At 42.8% G+C, this 23,401-nt stretch overlaps 2 protein-coding genes across 2 annotated transcripts; both read right to left on the bottom strand.

Moving 5' to 3' along the window:
- Positions 1-214: 214 nt before the first annotated feature.
- LOC117066540 (olfactory receptor 1D2) lies at positions 215-1,171 on the bottom strand. Its single transcript, XM_033181932.1, has one exon. It carries the CDS (start codon positions 1,154-1,156, stop codon positions 215-217), a length of 942 nt encoding a protein of 313 aa, XP_033037823.1. The 5' UTR covers positions 1,157-1,171.
- Positions 1,172-16,893: 15,722 nt separating this feature from the next.
- Positions 16,894-17,903, bottom strand: LOC117066541 (olfactory receptor 1D5). The gene has a single exon (XM_033181933.1). The coding sequence runs from the start codon at positions 17,884-17,886 to the stop codon at positions 16,894-16,896; it is 993 nt and encodes a 330-aa protein (XP_033037824.1). The 5' UTR covers positions 17,887-17,903.
- Positions 17,904-23,401: the final 5,498 nt, after the last annotated feature.

The raw sequence follows: 23,401 nt of genomic DNA on the forward strand, positions 1-23,401 counted from the left end.
CTGAAAAACAACTCACAACCTTGTTACATAAAAGTTGAAACAGATGGGTCTGGGGCAGCTGCAACTGGGTTCGACAGAGGTGTCTTTGCTCCACCACAAAGCCGTAAACTCATTCTGAGCTGGACCTATGTTCTAATCACTCCCATATCCCCGACAGGCCTTCCTCACAGTGGAGGAAGTTTTCCGTCTCCACTTCAAGGCCCAAAATTACCCCTCATGTCAACTTCCAGAAGGCTTTTCCTTGGAGAAGTCTTCCCAGAGCCCCATGCATGTCCTTGTTCCTCAGGCTGTAGATGAAGGGGTTCATCATGGGTGTCACCACCGCATACATCACTGTGGCTACTGAGTCCTTCATGGAGTAGGTTTGGAGGGGCTGCAGGTATACCATACACAGTGTCCCATAGAAAAGGGAGACCACAGCCAAATGGGAGGCACAGGTGGAGAAGGCTTTGTACTTCCCAGTGGCTGAGGGTATTCGGAGGATGGCTCTGACAATGCGGGCGTAGGACGTGATCATGAAACCTAAGGGGATGAGGAAGATGAAGCAGCCCGTGGCAACCAATACGGTGTGGTTGATGTGGATGTTGGAACATGCCAGCCTCAGCAGGACATACATCTCACAGAAGAGGTAGTGGATCTTTCGGGACGCACAGAAGGTCACCCTGGTCATGAGGAGGGTATGGATGAGGCCATAGAGGACAGAGAACTCCCAACACAAGGAGAGGAGCAAGATACAGAGTCCAGGGCTCATGGCTGTGACATAGTGGAGGGGGTGGCAGATGGCCACATAGCGGTCATACGCCATCACGGCCAGGATGAGGTTGTCCAGGGTCACCAAGGAGACCAGGAAGTAGAGCTGTGTCAGACACCCTGCATAGGTGATGGCTTTGTTCTGGGACTGGAGGTTCACCAGCAGCTTGGGGATTGTGTTGGTGACAAAGAAGAGGTCAGTGAAGGAGAGGTTGGCCAGGAAGAAGTACATGGGGGTGTGCAGGCGGGAATCAGAGCTGATGGCCAGGATGATGAGCACATTTCCCACCACCGTGACCAGGTACATGGACAGGAACATCCAAAACAGGATCTGCTGCTGCTCAGGATTCTCTGACATCCCCAGGAGAAGGAACTCTGAACTTTTACTCTGGTTGCCTCCATCCATTTCCCCAACTCTCTGCAACATTAACACCAACAAATGTTTACAAGTTGCCTTCAATTGTAGAATGACATGAAGGTAAGCAAAATGAACTATTTTCTTAGCATTAAAAATATCTTAGACTAAATTTTATAACCTGTTTAGATAGGCAACAAAGTCATAACAGGCATAAAAACAGAACGTGGAAAATCTCTGTGCAACTTATTTATTCCAGCAACTTCTAATCTGGCATACTCAATATTACAGGAATAATATTTATGACTTATTTTAAGTCCTATCATCTTACTATACTCTTGAAATGTTTAAAGATGAGTATGTTATGTTATAACATTGTATAGGTTTTAAGTGATTTTAAAACAGATGTATACATTATAAGTAATAGATATTGTACAACTAGACAAAGGGGAACATATTGGAAAGGAGAGGGAAAAATTATTGTTTGCTTATATGGTAGTCTATCTGGGAACCCTCAATCCATGAAATGTCACTAGAAATAAAAAGAGATGTCAGTAAAGTTACCGAACACAAAATGAATAGACCGCAAAGTAATGGTGCTCCCAGTAAGCCATATAGTGTAGCCATAAAGCCTGTGCCCTCAGAATACAAATCCGAGTACTACTGCCGACTAGCTGTGAAACCTCAGACGGGTTACTTGAGCTCTTCAAGAACTGGGATCCTTCGTGTGCAACCTGGAGGTGGTAAGGATAAACTTAAGCAATAAAGTATTCAAATATTGCCTATTATTCCATATATTACATCTATGTAAACAATTAGGTTAAAATACAATACAAAGCAATCCCATTTCCATTATCTAAGTATTACGACATTAACAAGAATTGGGCAGGACCTGCAGATTCTCCAGAGAGACATAAGATATATATTTAATGAATGGATAAAATTACCAAAAGTAGGCATACTCACTTGCATTAACCTGAAGCTTAACCTCTCAAAGTCAAGATCGTGGGATTTGGGGGAAACAAAAGCTAACCTAAATTTTACCTAAAAGTAAGCATGAAAATAAGCTGGGGAAAGATTGAAACAGAGTAATGAAGGAAACCTGCTCTGCCAAATATCCAGACTCTTAAAAAGCCTGCTACTGATGCTAGAGTGAGCAGATGAGTAGAACTGGATGGAACTTCAGAAACAGCCAGTATACGTGGATTTAGTATACTGTTATGGTAGTACTTTTATTTTATATTTTACTTTATTTTATTTTATTTATGACCAAGTTTCGCTCTTGTCATCAGGCTGGAGTGCAGTGGCATGATCTCAGCTCACTGCAACCTCTGCCTCCTAGGTTCAAGCGATTCTCCTGCCTCAGCCTCCCAAGTAACTGGGATTAGAGGTGCGTGCCACCACAGCCGGCTAATTTTTATATTTTTAGTAGAGATGGGGTTTCACCTTGTTGGTCAGGCTGGTCTCAAACTCCTGACCTCATGATCCGCCTGCCTTGGGCTCCCAAAGTGCTGGGATTACAGGCGTGAGCCACCGCGCCCAGCCTAAAATTTTATTTCAAATGCAATAAAGAGCCTTAAAGGACTTTAAGCAGAAGAGGGCATGTATATTTAGCAACTCTCCTTCTGCTTGCATTTTACCAGTAGTATTTTTTGTTGTTGTTGTTGTTGTTTTTTGAGACGAAGTCTTGCTCTGTCGCCCAGGCTGGAGTGCAGTGGCCGGATCTCAGCTCACTGCAAGGTCCGCCTCCCAGGTTCACACCATTCTCCTGCCTCAGCCTCCCGAGTAGCTGGGATTACAGGCGCCCGCCACCTCGCCTGGCTAGTTTTTTGTATTTTTTTAGTAGAGACGGGGTTTTACCATGTTAGCCAGGATGGTCTCGATCTCCTGACCTCATGATCCGCCTGTCTCGGCCTCCCAAAGTGCTGGGATTACACTAGTAGTATTTTAATAATCAAGTAGGGCTGCTGCATCTTTAAGGAGATGCTTTTTAAGTGTTTATCACAGTTAACAGCGTTCCCAACACGGAGCCATACTTGTGTTCCTGGTATAAACTATTAAAATTGACTCCGTAATGTTTTATTTGGTTTTTGTAGTAATATTTATAAATAAGATTGGTCCACAGCCTCTTTGTGTGTATGGGGGGGCAATGTTACTCACTTTGCGTTATCACACCTGCATTTATTTTGCAAAAGAAAATGCAATAGTATGGCAAAAAATACTGCAAGGAAATAGACTTTTTGGAGCTAAATCACAATGACTGGAAAAAATATCTCTCAAAGAAGCAAGGGCAGTAGTTATAAGTTATACTGACAATTACTGAAGATACTTGAGATCGCACACTTTTTGCTTTTATGCGGGGAATCATTATCACAGTGCTGGACACTGAAGCAGGTAGCAGACTCCTTGAGTCTGGTCTTCTAGTCTTTCATAAATTTAATTTTGTATTTCTTGAAGATCATAACAATATGCTCAAAAACTCATTTTCACACAGGCACACACACTGTTATCATTGACAACTATTTTTTTCAGCATCAGTTACTAAGTGTTTTTCCACAAAAAAGGAGAAAAACGTACACTCAACAATGTCATTTTGTGACTTGGGAAACTAACAAAAAAGGACACGCTTTTGTTTCAGCGTATTCCAATTCTAGAAATTTATTTTAATATAATCAGACAGAGTGTAAAAATGTAGGTATTAGATGTTTCTCAGAACCTGTTAATAATAGAAAAAAAGTGTAGAAATAACATAAACATTCAACATTCGAGATTTTCTTTGAAAGATTACAGAATAAGCAAATCCATAGAGATAGAAGGTAGACTAGTGGTTACCAGGAGCTGGGGAGAGGGAGACACAAGGAGCGACTGAGAAAGGGTACAAGATTCTTTCGAGAGTGATGAAAATGCTCCAGAATTAGACTGTGGTGATAGTTGCAAAAGTGCATGAGTATATTAAAACCATTCCGGCCAGGTGCGGTGGCTCATGCCTGTAATCCCAGCACTTTGGGAAGCGAAGGCAGATGGATCACCTGAGGTCAGGAGTTTGAGACCAGCCTGGCCAACATGGTGAAACCCCATCTCTACTAAAAATACAAAACATTAGCCTGGCGTGGTGGGGGGCACCTGTAGTCCCAGCTACTCGGGAGGCTGAGGCAGGAGAATCACCTGAACCTGGGAGGCGGAGGTTGCAGTGAGCCGAGACCGCACCGCTGCACTCCAGCCTGGGCAACAAGAGTGAAACTTGGTCTCAAACAACAATAACAAAAAACAAACAAAAAATAATTATGTTGTACACTTTAAATGGCTGAATTTTATGGCATTACTTATATCTCAGTAAGTCTGTTTTAAAATTACACGATCCATCGAATTAATGGAACACTCTGAAATGATCATAAATAATGACGCTAATATTTTTTATTTATATATGGAAAGATGTTCATAGTAATTATTAAATTAAAAATCCAGTTTATTATTCTTCTATAATAATATGAAAAACATGCAGGTCACCCACACTGGATGCTAGTGCTGTGGACTCTTCAGTATCACTGTGAGGATGAAGGCAAGAACATAAAGGGCTCAGCACCTGTGCTGCGTCGGGTGTGCTTTCGAAATTACAAAGCAGATCACGGATCTTCCCCGTAGGAGCTGAGCTGTCCCGCGTCCTCCAGAGCAGCCCAACTTTGTGGCCGGTTGGTCAGTGCTCCAGGCTGCTTTATCCCCAGTGACCTCTCCTACTCCCTGGCCTTGCACTTCTGGAATAGAAGAAACACTTTTCCTTCCATCCTTAGCCTCCCTCTTCTTTTTCACCAAATGCACTTTCTCCACTCTGGTCTTCCATTGTCAGCCTGGAAAAACCCATTATTGCTCCCAGCCAAGCACCTCCTCCCACCCGAGGTCACAATGGCAGGTTCTGCGTTACGTCTTGGTCTTTACATTCTTTTATCCATCTCATGTTTTTCCTAAATGTCTGTTTTCGCACGACAGTGTGAGCGCCTCCACAGCAGGGAAAACATCATTTTCATTACTGCATCCTCTGGACCTCAGCCAGTACCAGTCGTCGTGCAGGCGTCCATACATAAGGGCTGAACTGAACTGCATAGACTATTCGACTCTCCGTGCAGTTGAGAACGATAAGGAATCGTCATGAGCCCAAGAGCCTAAGAAAATAGGAGACGGTACAGAGAGAAATGCAGTTGTTTGAAAAACCAGCCAGTGTGCCAGGAAAGTGTAGAGCCTGTTCTGCAAATTCAATCGGGAACATTATTAATTTGAAGTAACCAAAGAATAAATAAATGTAGATGTGGGAACTGTGAGTAACCCAGAAGTAATTTGGAGCTCCAGGTGAAGGGTAGAGGATGAGGCAGGCCCTGCGTTTAGGAAATGAGTGGATACGTTACTCCAGTTCACCAAATCCAGTTCTCAGATATTCAGTGCCACTGGTATATCAGGAAATTTTGAGTCAGAAGTTTGGGTTTGAACCCAAGTTTAACACATACAACTGTTTTTTGAGCAAACCACCACCTTTTACTCAGCATTTGGCCAGACATGTGTTAAATACTTTACATAAAGATCTTTTGTGGCCGGCGCGGTGGCTCAAGCCTGTAATCCCAGCACTTTGGGAGGCCGAGACGGGCGGATCACGAGGTCAGGAGATGGAGACCATCCTGGCTAATACGGTGAAACCCCGTCTCTACTAAAAAATACAAAAAATTAGCCGGGCGACGAGGCGGGCAAGTGTAGTCCCAGCTACTCGGGAGGCTGAGGCAGGAGAATGGCGTAAACCCGGGAGGCGGAGCTTGCAGTGAGCTGAGATCCGGCCAGTGCACTCCAGCCTGGGCGACAGAGCGAGACTCCGTCTCAATCTTTTGTTCACACAACAACCCTACTTGGTCCTATTGTCCCATTTTATAGATGAGGAACTGAGGCTTGGAAAGTAAGTAAGTTTCCTGAAATTGCTTGACTAGTAAGTGATGGAGCCCAGATTTGACTCCCCTATTCTATCGCTCAAGTCCGCTCCCTACCAGGCCTGGTGCCTGGAGTTCAGGGCCCTCTGGGACTCTTCCCTGACAGGTGACAGGGAAAGCCAGAGAGCCCCAGAGGAATCAGTGCCACTGCTTTCTAGCCCTCAAGGCAAAGGTCTCCTGACCCTGTGCATCAGAATCACCTGTGATGCCTGAAAACAAAAAGTCAGTTTTCTGGCCCTCTATTTTGAATTCTGTTCTGAGAACCAAGTCTTTTTAGGAAGCACCCAGTGATCTGGATCCTACACTTTGGGAAACACTGCTCTGAGCCTTTAAGAGTCAGTGGTTCTGAACACTTGTGTGGTCAGATGGCCTTAGAGAGACAAACGCCCTTGCAGCGTGGCTGGGGAGAGAGGGGAGAGAACGTGGGGCGCCGTATGGAAAAGGACTCCATGCTTGGTGTCAGGACACTGCGCTTGGTACCTCCTCTGTCGTTTCCTGACTGACTGTGTGACCTCGGGCAGGGCATGCAACATCCCTGAGCCTCCTCCTCGCACCCACAAAGAACTTTCTTGCAGGTCGCAAGAATCACATGCAACAGAGTGTGTGACAGCACTTTGCAAACGAGCCTTAAAATAATTGCAGGGATTCTTCGATTCCCTTTCAACACTAAGAGGTTAGATTAAACGAAGAGTTTTTAAAGTATGCAAGGGTGTTTGTGGGAGGGAAAACGGAGAAGGGGAGGGGAGGGAAGGGTAGGGCAGGGAAGGGAAAGGAAGGGAAGGGAGGGAGAGAGAGAGAAAGGAAAGAAGGAAGGAAGAAGGGAAGGGAGGAAGGAAGGAAAGAGAGAAAGAATGAGAAAGAAAAAAGAAGGCCTGAGAGAAAGAAAGAGAGAAGGAAGGAAGGAAGGAAAGAAGGAAGGAAGGAAGGAAGGAGAAAAGAAAAAAGGAAAAGAAAAGAGAAACGGAAAGGAAAAGAAAAGAAGGCCTGAGCCTGAGCATCTAGACCTTACCAGTGTCCGTGCTGCTCTCAGAATTCACAGGTTCTGTGGCCTCCACTTTTTCCTCCATCCAGTGAACGTTCACAGTCAGGACATACAGGGCCCTAAGTCTGGTTGTGGGACTCAAGGCTGGAGCAGGGTACACGTGAAAAGCAGGGGAACTGGCGCCTGGACCTTTGGTCCCCAGAAGAAAGGAGACACAATGTAAGACAGGGTGCCCCAGCGAGGCTGGCGGACCTGCGAGCTGATGCCTGAGCCTCAGGTCAGGAAGGAAAGGGCTGAGTCAGAACTGTGTCGGGATTATTTATCAGCTTGGGGGAGGCCTCAGGGAGACAATCCCAAGATGGTTTCTTCAGATAAACATGAGTAATTGCCTCAATCTCAATATCTATGAGCAAAGGCCTCTGCATATTTGCACTGTTTTTGCAGGCAAGCTGATTAGAAAGCCACTTAAAAAAACGTGTCAATGACCACTTAATAATAATATGGGTTAAGTAGGATGGGGTTTGAATTTTTTTTCAGTCAGATGGCATCTTAGGTACCACTGCTGGGGGGCGGTCCTCAAAATATGCACTTCTAGTCATTCTCTTAAGAGCTGAGATCTGGATTCTGTGTGTGTGTGTGGCACACGCGTGTGCAAGAGAGAGAGAGAAAGAGAGAGAGAGTCTTAGGCTAAGAAGATGGTTTTGGCCCATAGCTACGAGGGTTGCATGCCTGATGGTGAAGGAGTTGCAGGCCAGGCAGTGTGTCCTACGGCCTTGGAATGAATGAGAAAGGCCCGGGCTCCACTGAAAATGACAAGTTATCTCACTCCACGGGCTCTGCTGAACCAGAGGGTGCGCGTGCCTTCTTTCTTCAGCTGCTGTCAAAGCAAAGCTAGGCTGTGCGGCTGCAGTAGCCCTTTCCTTGTATTGCATTTCACCTTGGGTGTTTGTGTGAGTGTATACCCTACAGTTTGATATGGTTTCTGAAGGCTTACAGTCGGGAAGTAGCAGCCACATCTCGTGTCAGTTGACGGTGGCCTGAGTCCTCTTATCCATCTGTTCATTCAACAAGTATTTATCAAGCATTTACTATGTATGAAACATTGACCCAGATTCTGGGAAAACTGGTGAACGGAACCAGAATGTCTAATCAGGTGCCTGCTGGCTGGGAAGCCACGAGGGTAGATGCTGAGAGGTTCTGCGTTTGAATGTTTCATACTTTGATTTCCCTTCCAAAAGCACAGTCTCGGCTTGCCTCCCTGCAAGTTTTACCTCCTAAATTCCTCTCTGATCCTTCCCCCTCCTTTATGCTTCTGTTACTGCCTCTTCAGGCCCTTCTCCTCACTTGGGCCAATCTGGCAGCCTCCAAACTGATGTCCCTGACTCCCCCCGCTTCAGCCCTGTTTCACATCCCTTGTTGAGAATGCCACTTAACACAAAGCTGAGTGTGTCATTTCCATGCCTGAGACTTTTCATGGCTCTCTATTGTCTATTGCATAAAATCCAAGCTCCTTAACTAGCCATAGGAGACGCTCAATGACATTGCTCACACGTGTCTGTGGACACATGGAGACGATCTTCAAGAACAGTTCTCCCTTCAAGGGCCGACTTGCTGTCCAGCTGTGAGGAGCGTGGTCAGCAGACAGCCTTCAGCTGTCAGCTCCTTTAGGGTTTACCGTAGCTACAGCGAGCCTCCTTCCCCAAGGCAGTCCCTTTTCCTGGATAGCCCACACCTGGCGATTGAGGCAGGGGTATAAAGACTCTCCATTTTAACCTGATATGTGTCCATTCCAAAAGTCATGCATTGAAACTTCATAGCCAGTGCGATAGTATGATGAGGTGGGGCCTTTAAGAGGCGATTGGGCCACGAGGCTCCTCCCACGTGAATGGGATTAAGATCCTTTATAAAAGAGGCTTCAGGTGGGGTTTGGCTTTCTTGCTCTTTCACCTTCCCCGTGTGAAGCTGTGGTGTTCTTGCCCCTCGAGAGGATGCGGCCACAGGGTGCCGTCTCGGAAGCAGAGAGACCAGGTCCTCACTAGCTGGCAGCTTGGTTTGGATTTCCCAGCCTCCAGAACTGTGAGAAATAATTTTCTGTGTTTAATATATTACCAGTTTCAGGCATTTTGTTATAGAAGCAGAAAATGTGCTGAGACAATCGGCTTTCTGGGAGGCCAGCCTGCAATTTGACTTCCCCCTGTGCCCAGTCAAGCTTCCTCCCTTGTTCCTTCACAGGTGTTGTTCCCTAGTGAACACCTGTTACTCCAAACTCCTTCTCATACTTGCTTCTGGAGCCCCAGCCCGTGACACTGCCTGGATAGCGTCATTGCCACCTCTCTCTTTATACCAGACTCCCTGTCAGTCCCCGCACACACCCTGTTCTAAATCCCTGTGCTTTCATGTGTGCTATTCCCCTAGCCTCAACTTTTCTTCTCAATTTTTTTTCTGGTCAACAAAACTTCTCTGTTTCCTGTCCTTTCAGACCCAGCTCAGGGAATATCTCCTGCCTGGCTCCTTGTTGCTGGGCTTGGCTGGGTTCTTTGTTCTGTCCCACCTCCCTTTGCTTACGGAGTACCACTGTAGTCGGTGGGTGCAGTGTTGGACACAGAAGTGACAGATTCTGGAGCAGAAAGGGACCTGGGACTACCTGACATGGTGGTTAATTGTGGTTCTGTAGCAGGAGCTGCGATGAACACGGGAGAACAGATACGCCTTCAACACACCGACTTCATTTCCTTCGGGTGCATACCTAGAACTGGGATTACTGAAACATACGGTAGCTTCATTTCAAAAAGTAATTAATTTTTTTAGAGGCAAGATCTCACTCTTTTGCCCAGGCTGGAGTGCAGTGGCACAGTCACAGCTCACTGCAGCCTTGCCCTCCTGGGCTCAAGAGATCCTCTTGGGGCCTTAACCTCCCCAGTAGCTAGGACTACAGGTGTGTGCCACTATGCCTGGCTAGCTTTCTAAATTTTGTGTTTGTAGAGACGGGGTATTGCCATGTTGTCCAGGCTGATGTCAAACTCCTGGCTGTAAGTGATCCTCCTGCCTCAGCCTCTCAAAGTGTTGGGATTACAGGCACGAGTGATTGTGCCCAGCAGTGGTTCTATTTTTAGTTTTTAAAGAACCTCCATACCATCTTCCATAATTGCCATACTAATTTACATTCCCACCAACAATGCCTAAAAGTTACCTTTTCTCCACATCCTCCAATACTCATCATTCATCTTTATGGTGAACGCTATTCTAACAAGCATGAGATGATATCTCATGGTGATTTTGATGTACACTTTTCTAATGATTAGTGATGCTGAGCTATTGGCCATTTGTATGTCATCTAAAGAAACACCGGTTCATAGATCTATAAAGAACGCCACTGGTATTTTGATATGTATTTTTTTGCATTTATAGATTGCTTTGAGTAACATGGACATTTTCGTAATGGTAATTCTTTCAATCCATGAACAGGGAATATTTCCGCATTTACTATTCTCTTTTCAATTTTTTCTTCCATGTTTTATAGTTTTTATTTTAGAGATCTTTCATCTCTTTGGTTAAGTATACTCCAAGGGACCTTTTGGTTTTGGTAGCTGTTGTGAATGGTATGGTTTCTCCATTTTTTTTTTCAGATAGTTCACTATTCGTGTATAGATGAGATGTTTCTGTTTTTATGCCAGTAGCATAGTATTTTGATTAAACTTGTTTTATAATATGTTAATATGTTTTGAAATCAGAGTGTGATGCCTTCAGCTCTATTCTTTTTGCTGAAGTTTATTTTTGGCTATTGGGGTCTTTTGTGGTTTTACACGAATTTGTTTTTGTTTATTAAAAGTTTTATTTTAAAATTTTTTCAATATGGGGGGGTACATGTGCAGGTTTGTTTAATGTATATATTGCACCCAGCCAGAGAGCATAGTACCAAATAGGTAGTTTTTCAACCCATGCCTCCCTCCCCTCCTCCCCGCCATTAGTCTGCAGTTTCTTTTGTTCTCGGGTTTATGTCCACATGTGTTCAATGTGTAGTTCCCACTTATAAGTGAAAACACGTATTTGGTTTTCTGTTTCAGAGTTAGTTTGCTTAGGATTACGGCCTCCAGCTCCATCCATGTTGTTGGAAAAGACATGGCTTCATTCTTTTTTATGACTGCACAATACTCCATGGTGTATTTTCTTTATCCAGTCAACCACTGATGGGCACCAAAGTTGAATCCATGTCTTTGCTATTGTGAATAGCACTGTGATGGACATATGCATACGTACGTCATTATGGTAGAATGATTTATATACCCAGTAATGGAAATACTGGGTCGAATGGTAGTTCTAAGTTCTTTGAGAAATCTCCAAACTGCTCTTCACAGTTGCTGAACTAATTTACATTCCCACCATCAGCACATAAGCCTTCCCTCCCTTTTCTCCACAGCCTTGCCAGCATCTCCTTTTTTTGGACTTTTTATGAATAGCTATGTTGACTGGTGTGAGATGGTATCTCACAAAATGGTGGTTTTGATTTGTATTTCTCTGATGGGTGATGTTTAGCATTTTGTAATATGTTTGTTGGCCAGTTGTATGCCTTCCTTTGAGAAGTGTCATTTCCTTTCCCCATTTTTAAATGGGGTTATATTTTGGTTGTTAAGTTCCTTACAAATACTGGATATTAGACATTTGTCAGATGCACAGTTTGCAAATATTTTCTCCCGTTCTGCAGGTCGTCTGTTTACTCCTTTGATAGTTTCTTTTGCTGTGCAGATGCTCTTTAGTTAATCAGGTCCCACTTTTCAATAGTTTGACTTATTTTTTCCTATTTGGAGGCCTTTTATTTCTCTTGCCTGATTGCTCTGGCTAGGCCTTCCAGTACTATGTTGAGTAGGAGTGGTGAGACTGGGCCTCCTTGTTTTGTTCCAGTTCTCAAGGGGAATGGCTGCAGCTTTTGCCCATTCAGTATGATGTTGGCTGTGGGCTTGTCATAGATGGTTCTTACTGTTTGGAGGTATGTTCCTTGGATGCCTACTCTGTCGAGGATTTTTATCATGAAGGGATGGTGGACTTTACCAAAACCTTTTTCTGTTTCTATTGAGATGATCATATAGTTTTTGCTTTTAATTCTGTTTATGTGATAAATCACATTGATCGCTTTGTGTATGTTGAACCAGGCTTGAATCCCAGGAATTAAGGTTGGGCAAGTCCAGATGGTCATTTTACAGGTACTTGCTGACATGCAGTTGACTCTCAACCTGGGGAAGACTAATGAAAGCAACTGGCTTGTATGGGGAACGTGGCTCAGGATTTGAGCCTGAAAGGCGAATGGACAGTGTTTCCTGCAGCATGATGTTGACTAGTTTTTTTCTGGTGTGGCATCTCTATTGGCCAGAATACTGAGCAATTCCCAAGATCCCTGTGCTGGCTACTGTAAGTCCTGCTTCATTCTTTGTTTCTAACTGACCCCAGGTGGTCTAACTCTGCTGGCACTCTGTTTCCCTTGAGATGAGACAAGAATGAGCTTGTCTCCTCCTACAAAGGATCCCAGAATGGTGGGGAAACTGAGTATTGGCCTCTAATTCACTTTTCTTATTGTAGAAACTGTGGGTCTAGGGACATTCTCTGTGTGTGGTGCGGTGCTGACTTTGGGGAGGCTGAAATGGTCAGAGAACCATTTCTGTTACTCTTTGGTCATGGCTTTTCTCAACTGTGTGGCCCAGGGTGGTGTCTCAGCCTCAATCCCAATTCCTGGAATATTCAAGATTTTTTTTTTTTTTTTCAAATTTTAAGTTCCAGGAGACATGTGCAGGATGTGCAGGTTTGTTACCTAGGTAAACGTGTGCCATGTGTTTTGCTGCACCTGTCGACCCATCACGGAGGTACTAAGCCCTGCATGCATTAGCTATTTCTCCCGATTCTCTCCCTCCACTGCCCCCACCCCCACAACAGGCCCCAGTGTGTGTTGTTCCCCTCCCTGTGTGCTTGTGTTAGGATGCTCTTCCTGAGTGTGGGGGCTTCTAGTTGGATTTCTGTGTAGGGGAGTGAAATGGGGAACTCCTATTCTGCCATCCTGCTTATGTCACTCTCGTTGACTGTTGTTTAAATGAAGACTCTATGATTCAGATATTCTATGTGTTTGGAGGGGAAGGAAGTATTGTCATGGACTGAATGTTATGTCCCTGCCACATCCAAATGTTGAAGCTCGAATCCCCCATGTGATAGGACCTTTGGGAGGTGACTGGGTTTAGAGGAGCTCATGATGGTGAGCCCCATAGTGGGATTCGTGCTCTTATAGGAAGAGGAGGCCAGTGCTTTTCCTTTCTCTCCCTGTGTACACAAAGGAGAGGTCATGAGAGCACACAGCCAGATGGTGGCTGCCTACAGGCTAGGAAGAAGTCTTAGCAGAATCCAACCATGGTGGCATCCTGATAGTGACTCCTAGCTTCCACAACTGTGAGGAAATAAATCTGTTGTCTGAGCCACCCAGTGTATGGTATTTTGTTATAGCAGCCCTAATTGACTAAGACAGATGTGTTTTCCACGTCTAATCATTCATCCAATTTTAAACCCAATGGCAGACCAAACGTTCAGATCCTTTAAAAACTAAAAAACTAATTATGAATAATTTCAAACATACAATAAGAAAATAATTTTAGAGAGATATATACCATCCACAAAATTAAAAATATTAATTTGTTACCTGATCATATCACTTCTTTCTCCAAAAAAGATTTAAAATATTATAGATAACACTAAAGCATTATCCCCATTCCTTTCCCTCATTTTATTCTCCTTTTCAAAGGAACTGGTTTCCTGCATTTGGGAACAATTTTCAAGTATGTTTGTACTTTAGGAGAATAGTTCTTAAACTTTTGGTTTCAGGACGCATTTACCTGCTTAAAATTTTCAGGACCAAAAGAGCTATGAGCTGTGTTTATGTGGGTTATATCTATCAATATTCTCATATTAGACATTTAAAATATTTACTAATTCACTCATAAAACAGTAATACCATGACATGTTTTTATAGTAGGATTTTAAATAGAAATAACTATATTAAAAAAATTATTGAAGAATAGCATGGTTTTACATTTTTTCAAATCTTTTTAATGTCTGGCTTAATGGAAGAGATCTAGATTCTTGTATCAGCTTCTGCATTTATTTGTAGTGATACGTTATTTTGGTTGACATGTAGGAAGAAAATCCAGCCTTATACAGTTATGTAATTGCAAAAGGGAGGATTATGTTAATGACCTTTTCAATTAATATTATTTGATACTACATCAAAACGTGGTACGTAGTCATTTCTTAAAGGTTGGTAGCAATGCAGAATCTGAGAACACATCAGTAGATATTTTATCCCCTATGTCATTAAAATCCATTGGCTTCTTTTACGTTTTAAATTGGTCTTTTATTTATGTGTAACTTTTTCACATAATGCATTGGTCATTTGAAAAATACTGGCTCTCTGAGTTATGCAGATCTTCCAAATGTTGACACATTTCATGTATATATGAAATATATATCCATCACCATAATGGATGAATTTCCCAAAGGGATGATATTTGCTGGATAGACCAAATATTTATTACTGGCAACAAATATTGTCAATTTTTCTTACAGTGACAGACTCACTTCATTTATTTTGTGGCAACATCTGCCAAATACCAATTCTGAATAACTATAGTTTATCAGTCATTCTAACAAATAAAAATAATGTTCCCTGAAATGGCTGGTTGAGCCCAAATTCAAACAATCATTCAAGTACTTTCTCGTAAGACAACCATTGTAATTTGAGATGCAGAAGTGCTCTATGGTACTAGCCATTATAGTATACAAAATATTAAAAAGATATACATGAAAAGATGTGATTTAATAAAATCTAGTGCTTTATCAAGGACAACATTTGTTTAGAATTTTCTTTCTCTGCATCTATTGACATGTTGATTTTTTCTTTTAATTTGTCAATATAGTAAACACTTATGGATTAAAAAGTATCAAATTATCTTTACATATCTTTGATATATCCTAATGGGTCCTTATGCAGTATTATTATTTTAAATTCTCTGTTGGATTCAATTTACTAGTATTTTCTTTGGGATACCTGTATTTATATTTTTAAGTGAAATTAGCTCCTGCACTTTTCTTTCTTGTACTCTTTTTATGCTTTAATATCAGGTGATAATTATGACATAAAGCTACTTGAGAAGTTGTTTTTTTCTATTCTCTGCAAATTTTTTTTTAAAAAAACTAGATGATCCATAACTTCTGAAAAGTTGCTTATAAATGGATTTATATTTGTGATATGTGTGCATATTCATATATATGTGAATATTTAAAATGATTGTTTAAATTCTAGTTATAGGACTATTTTTTCCATTTCTTCTTGAGTCAGCTTTGACAAGTCAGATGTTTTTCAAGGATTTATTTATTTTGTCAATGTTCAAAATTATTGGCATGTAGATGTTGATGATATTCCCTCTTCATCATCCTAATCTTGATGTTGTCTTTAGTTTTTACCCCCATTCTACCCACTGTAGTCTTTACTTGTGTCTTTTCTTTCCTTGCTCAATATCCCAGAGGTTTATTCACTTCATTTTATTTTAAAAGAACCAATCTTTGGCTTTTAAAATCCTCTTCGTTGTATTTTTGTTTTATATTTTATTGAGTTGGATTCCTAATTTATTTATTAAGATATCTCCTTTCCTCTGTGTTCTCTGGGATCACTAAATTGTTCATTTGTTCCAGAATCCTCCCCTCCTACTGACCCTACTACCACTGCTATTTATGAATATGCATTGATGTTTGAGAGTTTTGTTTTGAGGGATGGATGGAACTCTTTTTTTTTTTTTTTTTTTTTTTTGTTGAGACGGAGTCTCGCTGTGTCGCCCAGGCTGGAGTGCAGTGGCCGGATCTCAGCTCACTGCAAGCTCCGCCTCCCGGGTTTACGCCATTCTCCTGCCTCAGCCTCCCGAGTAGCTGGGACTACAGGCGCCCGCCATCTCGCCCGGCTAATTTTTTGTATTTTTTTAGTAGAGACGGGGTTTCACCGTGTTAGCCAGGATGGTCTCGATCTCCTGACCTCGTGATCCGCCCGTCTCGGCCTCCCAAAGTGCTGGGATGACAGGCTTGAGCCACCGCGCCCGGCCTGGATGGAACTCTTGCATGAAGAGAAGGAAGGTGAGGAACTACAGAAATAAAAGCTAGGATGGTCTTTCCAAGGGCAAGGCCTGACTTCCTACAGAGAAAAGGAATGCAGGAAAAGGCAAGAGAGTGTTGCTCTGAGGCCCCAAAGATAACATCAACCCGGACCACAACAGGAATTTTGTTGGCATTTCTGCAGGAACCATATGGGGTGTGTCCAGAGTGACTCTATGTCAACATGGAAGTGGCACATGTTGTACCTGTTAGAGCGTCAAGAAAGGGGAAGCCTCACCCAGGACATCTGTGGTAGGGGTAGTGCAAAGTGTCTTCTCCAAAGAGCTTGAAGGTAGCAGGCTCCTTAGAGAAGCCAGACCTCTGGGTCATAAGTGAATGGGTGCTAGAGAACATGAGAGACTGCCCGAGGCTATAACTGGGTATATATAGATAAGCCTAGGACTGTGGGCCTATGATCAAGCATGTTTAAATATTTGACTCTGTGAAATCCTGGTAGTAGTGTTAGCATGACATTATTTATTGCCAAGGCTGGTGAGGTCTGGGAGGCACTGGGATACATACACATTATGTCTTTTCTTCACCACAGGCAGATATGCTCATTCTGAGCTGCAGCTGTACCCTAATGACTGTTGCATATCCCCCAGCATAATGCCTTACGTGGGTGAAGGAGATTTCCGGTCTCCACTTCAATCCCCTTTCCAAAATTACCTTCATTTAAGCCTCTGAAAGGGTCTCCCTAGGAGTCTTCCCAGAGCCCCATGCATGTCTTTGTTCCTCAGGCTGTAGATGAAAGGGTTCATCATAGGTGTCACCATAGCATACATCACTGTGGCTACTGAGTCCTTCATGGAGTAGCTGTGGAGGGGCTGCAGGTATACCACAGCAAGTGTTCCATAAAAGAGGGAGACCACACCCAAATGCGAGGCACAGGTAGAGAAGGTTTTGTATTTCTTAGAGGCTGAGGGTATCTGAAGGATGGTTCTGACAATACGTACATAGGATGTGGTCGTGAACCCTAAGGGGGTGAGGAAGATGAAGCAGCCAGTAGCAACCAGCACTGTGTGAATGATGTGGGTGTTGGAACATGCCAGCCTCAGCAGGACGTACATCTCACAGAAGAGGTAGTGGATCTTTTGGGACCCACAGAAGGTCACCCTGGTCATGAGGAGGGTGAGGAGGAGGCCATAGAGAACAGACAGCCCCCAACACAAGCAGAGGAGCAAAACACAGAGTCCAGGACTCATGGCTGTGACATAGTGGAGGGGGTGGCAGATGGCCACATAGCGGTCATACGCCATCACGGTCAGGATGAGGTTGTCCAGGGTCACCAAGGAGACCAGGAAGTAGAGCTGTGTCAGACACCCTGCATAGGAGATGGCTTTGTTCTGGGACTGGAGGTTCACCAGCATCTTGGGGATTGTGTTGGTGACAAAGAAGAGGTCAGTGAAGGAGAGGTTGGCCAGGAAGAAGTACATGGGGGTGTGCAGGCGGGAATCAGAGCTGATGGCCAGGATGATGAGCACATTTCCCACCACCGTGACCAGGTACATGGACAGGAACATCCAAAACAGGATCTGCTGCTGCTCAGGACTCTCTGACATCCCCAGGAGAAGGAACTGTGAGTTCTCACTCTGGTTATCTCCATCCATTCCCCCAACCTTCTGCAACATTAACACCAACAAATGTTTATTAAGTGCCCTCATTTGAATAAGGACACGAAGAGAAGCAAAATCAACTCTTTTCTTAGCGTTAAAATATCTTGGACTAAACTTTAAAAATAATAAAAGCAACAGGTCATTATAGGCACAAAAACAGAATATGGAAAGTATGCAACTTATTATTCCAGCAACCTCTACCCTTACATGCTGAATATTATAAAAACAATGTCTAAGCCTTATTTTTAATCCTGCCATCTTCCAGTAGTCTTGAAGTGTTTAAAGTTTAGTTTATGATTTTATATAGGGTTTTAAGTGGTATTTAATACCCGTATACACATTACAAGAAATGATTATTGTCCAATTGGAGGAAGTAGAGAAATAAAATATTGGAAAGGAGAAAGAAGAACTATTATTACTTGCTGATATAATCTGTCTGGGAAATCTAAGAAAATCAGTCGAAACATCATTAGAAAAAGAAGATGTTTGTGATTAGTCAGTGAAGTGACCCATCACAAAATGAACAGGCCCTCAGCTTTCATGGTCCCCGTAAGCCGTGCAGTATAGCGCTAAAGACCGTCCTGTGGAAACTCTTAAATTCAAGTCCAAGCACTGCCTCTTCCTGGCTGTAATGCCTCAGGCAGGTCACTTGCGTTCTTTAAGACTCAAGTTTTTTTATGTGAAAAATGGGTTGGGGTGAGGAGGAAAATAAGGAATAAAGTGCTTAACACAAAGAGCTGACATGCAGAGAGCACTGAATAAATAGTACCTGTTATTATTATATATGAATGATAAGAATACTAAGATTAAAGTATAATATGAAACACACTATCAGCAAACAATCTATGCATTAAGATATTAATAAGAATCAGGTATGGTCTTCAAATTCTCTATGGAGGCATCAAGTAAAAATTTGTTAAATGGACAGATAAAACCAAGATTCTAGATAAAAAGATGAGATGTTCCTGAAGCTATTATGGGGAGGTGGGAGAGGGGAGGGATAGCATTAGGAGATATACCTAATGTAAATGACGAGTTAATGGGTGCAGCACACCACCATGGCACATGTATACATATATAACAAACCTGCACATTGTGCACATGTACCCTAGAACTTAAAGTATAATAATAAAAAAATTGCTGATTCTTTTTGTGTTTCTGAGTCAAGAAAACTTTTCCTTTGAGCTATTTACAGCTTTTAACAATTGAGTAAAGTATATTCCTGTGAACAAAATTTGGAGCATATTTGTTTCTTTCTACCTGATTTCTCCAGAATTTGAAGATTGTAAGTATTCTTAGTTTATGTTAATATAGTTATTTGCAGAAGTGCAATAAACATCTATTTTCATTTGTAACAGGAAAAAAAAAAAAGATGTTGCAAAGGTGCATATTCTGAGTTATTCTAAAATTTAACCTATTTGAAAGCCAAAATTCTAACAGGGTTTTAAAGAAACAAAAGCTAGTTTAAATTTCTTCTAAAAATAGGAATGAAAATAAGCTAGGAAAATGTTGAAGACAAGGAGACACTTGCTCTGTGAAATATGAAGCACTCTGCAATAGTAAGGGTGCTGGTGCTGGAATGAACAGACAAGTAGAATTGCCTAGAAACATAAGAAACAGCCAGGTTCATGTGGAATGTGGCGAACTGTTATGGTAACACTTTAATTCAGCAGGCAGAGGTTGCATTAGGCAATACATGGTATTAGGATAACTGTCTACTTAGGTTTTTGGGAAAAGTTACATCAGTGTTTTGTCTTTTATCAAACATACTAAAACCAAACATACTAGTATATTTTATCAAAATATACTAAAGATTAATTTTTTTTTCCTTTTGAAAACCGAATGTGGTCGGGCGCGGTGGCTCAAGCCTGTAATCCCAGCACTTTGGGAGGCCGAGACGGGCGGATCACGAGGCCAGGAGATCGAGACCATCCTGGCTAACACGGTGAAACCCCGTCTCTACTAAAGAATACAAAAAACTAGCCGGGCGAGGTGGCGGGCGCCTGTAGTCCCAGCTACTCGGGAGGCTGAGGCAGGAGAATGGTGTAAACCCAGAAGGCGGAGCTTGCAGTGAGCTGAGATCCGGCCACTGCACTCCAGCCTGGGCGACAGAGCGAGACTCTGTCTCAAAAAAAAAAAAAAGAAAGAAAGAAAGAAAACCGAATGTATATGGAATAAAACATTCAACATGTGAAAACTTATAAAGGAGATAGTATAAATTGTATCAAATTCCAGCATGTCGAGTTAGACAACCGTGGCTAACGTCTTCTTAGTCAAGACATAAAGGACCACAAAAAGCCAGTCTTGTAACACGTTGAGCCTTGCGAAAAGCAGCTGCCCTGAGCAGAGGGCCTGAGCAGGGAAAGGTTGTTCTCATGTTTAAGGAAGTAAATACAGACCAGCATGTCTGGGGGCAAAGAGGATATTGGTGAGATAAGATGTTGTGCCATGGCCAGTAATGAACTGTACAGCAGAAGTGGCTGTGTATATTTAGCAACTATTGTTTTTCTTTGTATTTTATCAACCGTATTTTAAAAATCAGGTATGGCTGTTGCATTTTTAATCAAATGGTTTTTCAGTGACATTCAAGATATATCTTGTGGATAGCCTTCTTGATACGGAAGCATACTTTTTTTTTTTTTTTTTTGAGACGGAGTCTCGCTCTGTGGCCCAGGCTGGAGTGCAGTGGCTGGATGTCAGCTCACTACAAGCTCCGCCTGCCGGGTTTACGCCATTCTCCTGCCTCAGCCTCCCGAGTAGCTGGGACTACAGGCGCCCGCCACCTCGCCCGGCTAGTTTTTTTTTTTTTTGTATTTTTTAGTAGAGACGGGGTTTCACCGTGTTAGCCAGGATGGTCTCGATCTCCTGACCTCGTGATCTGCCCCTCTCGGCCTCCCAAAGTGCTGGGATTACAGGCTTGAGCCACCGCGCCCGGCACGGAAGCATACTTGTATACCCAGTATGAACCACTGAATCAATTTGCTAATATTTGATTTAGACTTTTGTAGTCACAATTATTAATGAGGTCTGTCTATGGTCTTTTTTGGTATGTGCTACCCTTCTTACCTTTTTAGTACGATTTGGCTAGCATCAGAGTCCATACTAAACTTGTATTCACTGATTTCAAAACTAACATTTGAAATTTCTTGCAGTTTCTTTAATAACTTAAAAGATAAATTTAAAAAATATTTTATATATTCTTTTTGTATACATGTATTTATTTAGAGACTGGGTCTCACTCTGTTGCCCAGTCTGGAGTACAACAGTGCCATCACAGCTCACTGTAGCCTTGAACTCCTGGGCTCAAGCCATCCTCCTACCTCAGCCTCCTGAGTAGCTGGGACTACAGGCTTGTGTCACCATGGCTGGCTAATTGAATTTTTTTTTTTTTTTTTAGAAACAGGGTCTCGCTATGTTGCCCAGGCTGGTCTCCACCTCCTGGCCTCCAGTGATTCTTCTGCCTTGGCTTCCCAAAGTGGTTTGATTACAGTCATGAGCCACTGTGCCTGGCCTTGGAATTCTTTTTCTAAATAAAAATAGCTTCAGCAGGGTGCCGTGGCCCATGCCTGTAATCCCAGTACTTTGTGAGGCCGAGGTGGGCATATTGTTTGGACCCAGGAGTTCCAGACCGGGCCTGGGCAACATGGCGAAACCGCATCTCTACTAAAAACAGAAAAGTAACTGGGTATGGCGGCAGATGCCTGGGGTCCCAGCTACTCAGAAGGCTGAGGTGGGAGGATCACCTGAACCCAGGAGGTCGAGGCCGCGGTGAGCCATGACAGTGCCAGTGCCCTCTAGCCTGGGCAACAGAGCAAGACCCTGTCTCAAAAAAAATGGCTTTAAAAAACTATATTGTAATCTATTGATTATAAACAAAAAATTTCCAACACGAACAATTAAAGCAATACCAAAAAATTTATACAGAAAGTAAAAGTCATCCCACATTCTGTCAGGGCAACCACTGTTTACACTTTGGTGAAGATACTTTCCGCTTGTTTCATTCAATCATCTTTATTCATTCAGCAATGTGATGGGAAACTTCCTCCAAGTCAATATTGTCATTTATTAGCTATGTTTGTTGTTGTTGTTCAGGGACCTTATTTTTCAGCATGCATGATAGTTGGGTTTTTTTGAGACGGAGTCCCTTGCTGTAGCCCAGGCCAGACTGCAGTGGCACAATCTCAGCTCATTGCAACCTGTGCCTCCCAGGTTTAAGTGATTCTCCAGCCTCAGCCTCTTGAGTAGCTGGGACTATAAGTGCCCACCACCATGCCCCACTAATTTTTGTACTTTTAGTAGAGAAGGGGTTTCACCATGTTGGCCAGGATGGTCTTGAACTCCTGACCTCAAGTGATCCGGCTGCCTCGACCTCCCAAAGTGTTGGGATTACAAGTGTGAGCTGCATGATAGTTTTTAAATCTTCATATTTTCTAAAAAACACAACCCAGCTACAGGCGTACCTTGGAGATATTGTGAGTTTGATTCCAGACCGCCTCAATACAGCAAATATTGCAATAAAGTGCATCACACAATGTGTTGGTTTCCCAGTGCATATATGTTATGTTTACAGTATACTGTAGTCTATTAAGTGTGCAGGAGCATTATGTCTAAAAATGTACATTCCTTAATTTAAAATACCTTATTGCTAAGAAATGATAGCAATCGCCTGACCCTTCAGCAAGTCATCATCCTTCTGCTGGAGGAAGGTCTCGCCTTGATGCTGACGGCTGCGGACTTACCAGCATGGTGGTTGCTGAAGTGTGGTGTGGCTTTGGCAATTTCTTCAATAAGAACAATAAAGTTGGACACATCAGTTGACTCTTCCCTTTAGGAAACATTTCTCCGTAGCATGTGATGCTGTCTGACAACATTTTACCGACAGTAGCGCTTCTTTCAAAATTGGAGGCCATCCTCTCAAACTCTGCCACCGCCTTATCAAATAAGTTCGTGTCATATGCTGCATTCTTTGCTGTGATTTCAACCATGTTGGCAGCATCTTCACCAGGAGTAGCGTTCATCTCGAGAAACTGCTTTCTTTGCTCATCCATAAGAAGCAACTACTCTTCTGTCCAAGTTTCATTGTGAGCTTTGTAGCTTTTCAGTCACACCTTCAGGCCCCACTTCTAATTCTGTTCCTCTCCTCTTTCCACCACACCTACAGCTACGGAACTCTTCCTCCCAGCGAAGTCTCGAACTCCTCAAATTCATCCATGAGCACTGGCATCAACTTCTTCCCAGCTCCTATTAATGTTGATATTTTGACCTCCTCCCATGAATCATGAATTTCTTCATGATGTCTAGAATGGTAAATCCTTTCCAAGTTTTCCCTTCACTTTGCCCAGATCCATCAGAGGAATCACTATGGCAGCTGTAGCCTTACAAAATGTGTTTCTTATATAATAATAAGTCTTGAAAGTAAAAATGACTCCTTGATCCCTGGGCTGCAGAATGGATACTGTGCTAGAGGCATGAAAACAACATCAACCTTCTTGCACGTCTCCATCAGAGAGCTTGGGTGACCACGAGCAGTCATATTTTGAAAGGAATATAATTTTCTGAGTAG

The sequence above is a fragment of the Trachypithecus francoisi genome, unplaced genomic scaffold (assembly GCF_009764315.1).
Source record: "Trachypithecus francoisi isolate TF-2019V2 unplaced genomic scaffold, Tfra_2.0 Lachesis_group20, whole genome shotgun sequence".
Classification (NCBI taxonomy): domain Eukaryota; kingdom Metazoa; phylum Chordata; class Mammalia; order Primates; family Cercopithecidae; genus Trachypithecus; species Trachypithecus francoisi.

Excerpts from the sequence above, each read along its gene's own strand:
- LOC117066540 (XM_033181932.1), bottom strand. The coding sequence starts at position 1,156 with ATGGATGGAGGCAACCAGAGTAAAAGTTCAGAGTTCCTTCTCCTGGGG.
- LOC117066541 (XM_033181933.1), bottom strand. The coding sequence starts at position 17,886 with ATGAGGGCACTTAATAAACATTTGTTGGTGTTAATGTTGCAGAAGGTT.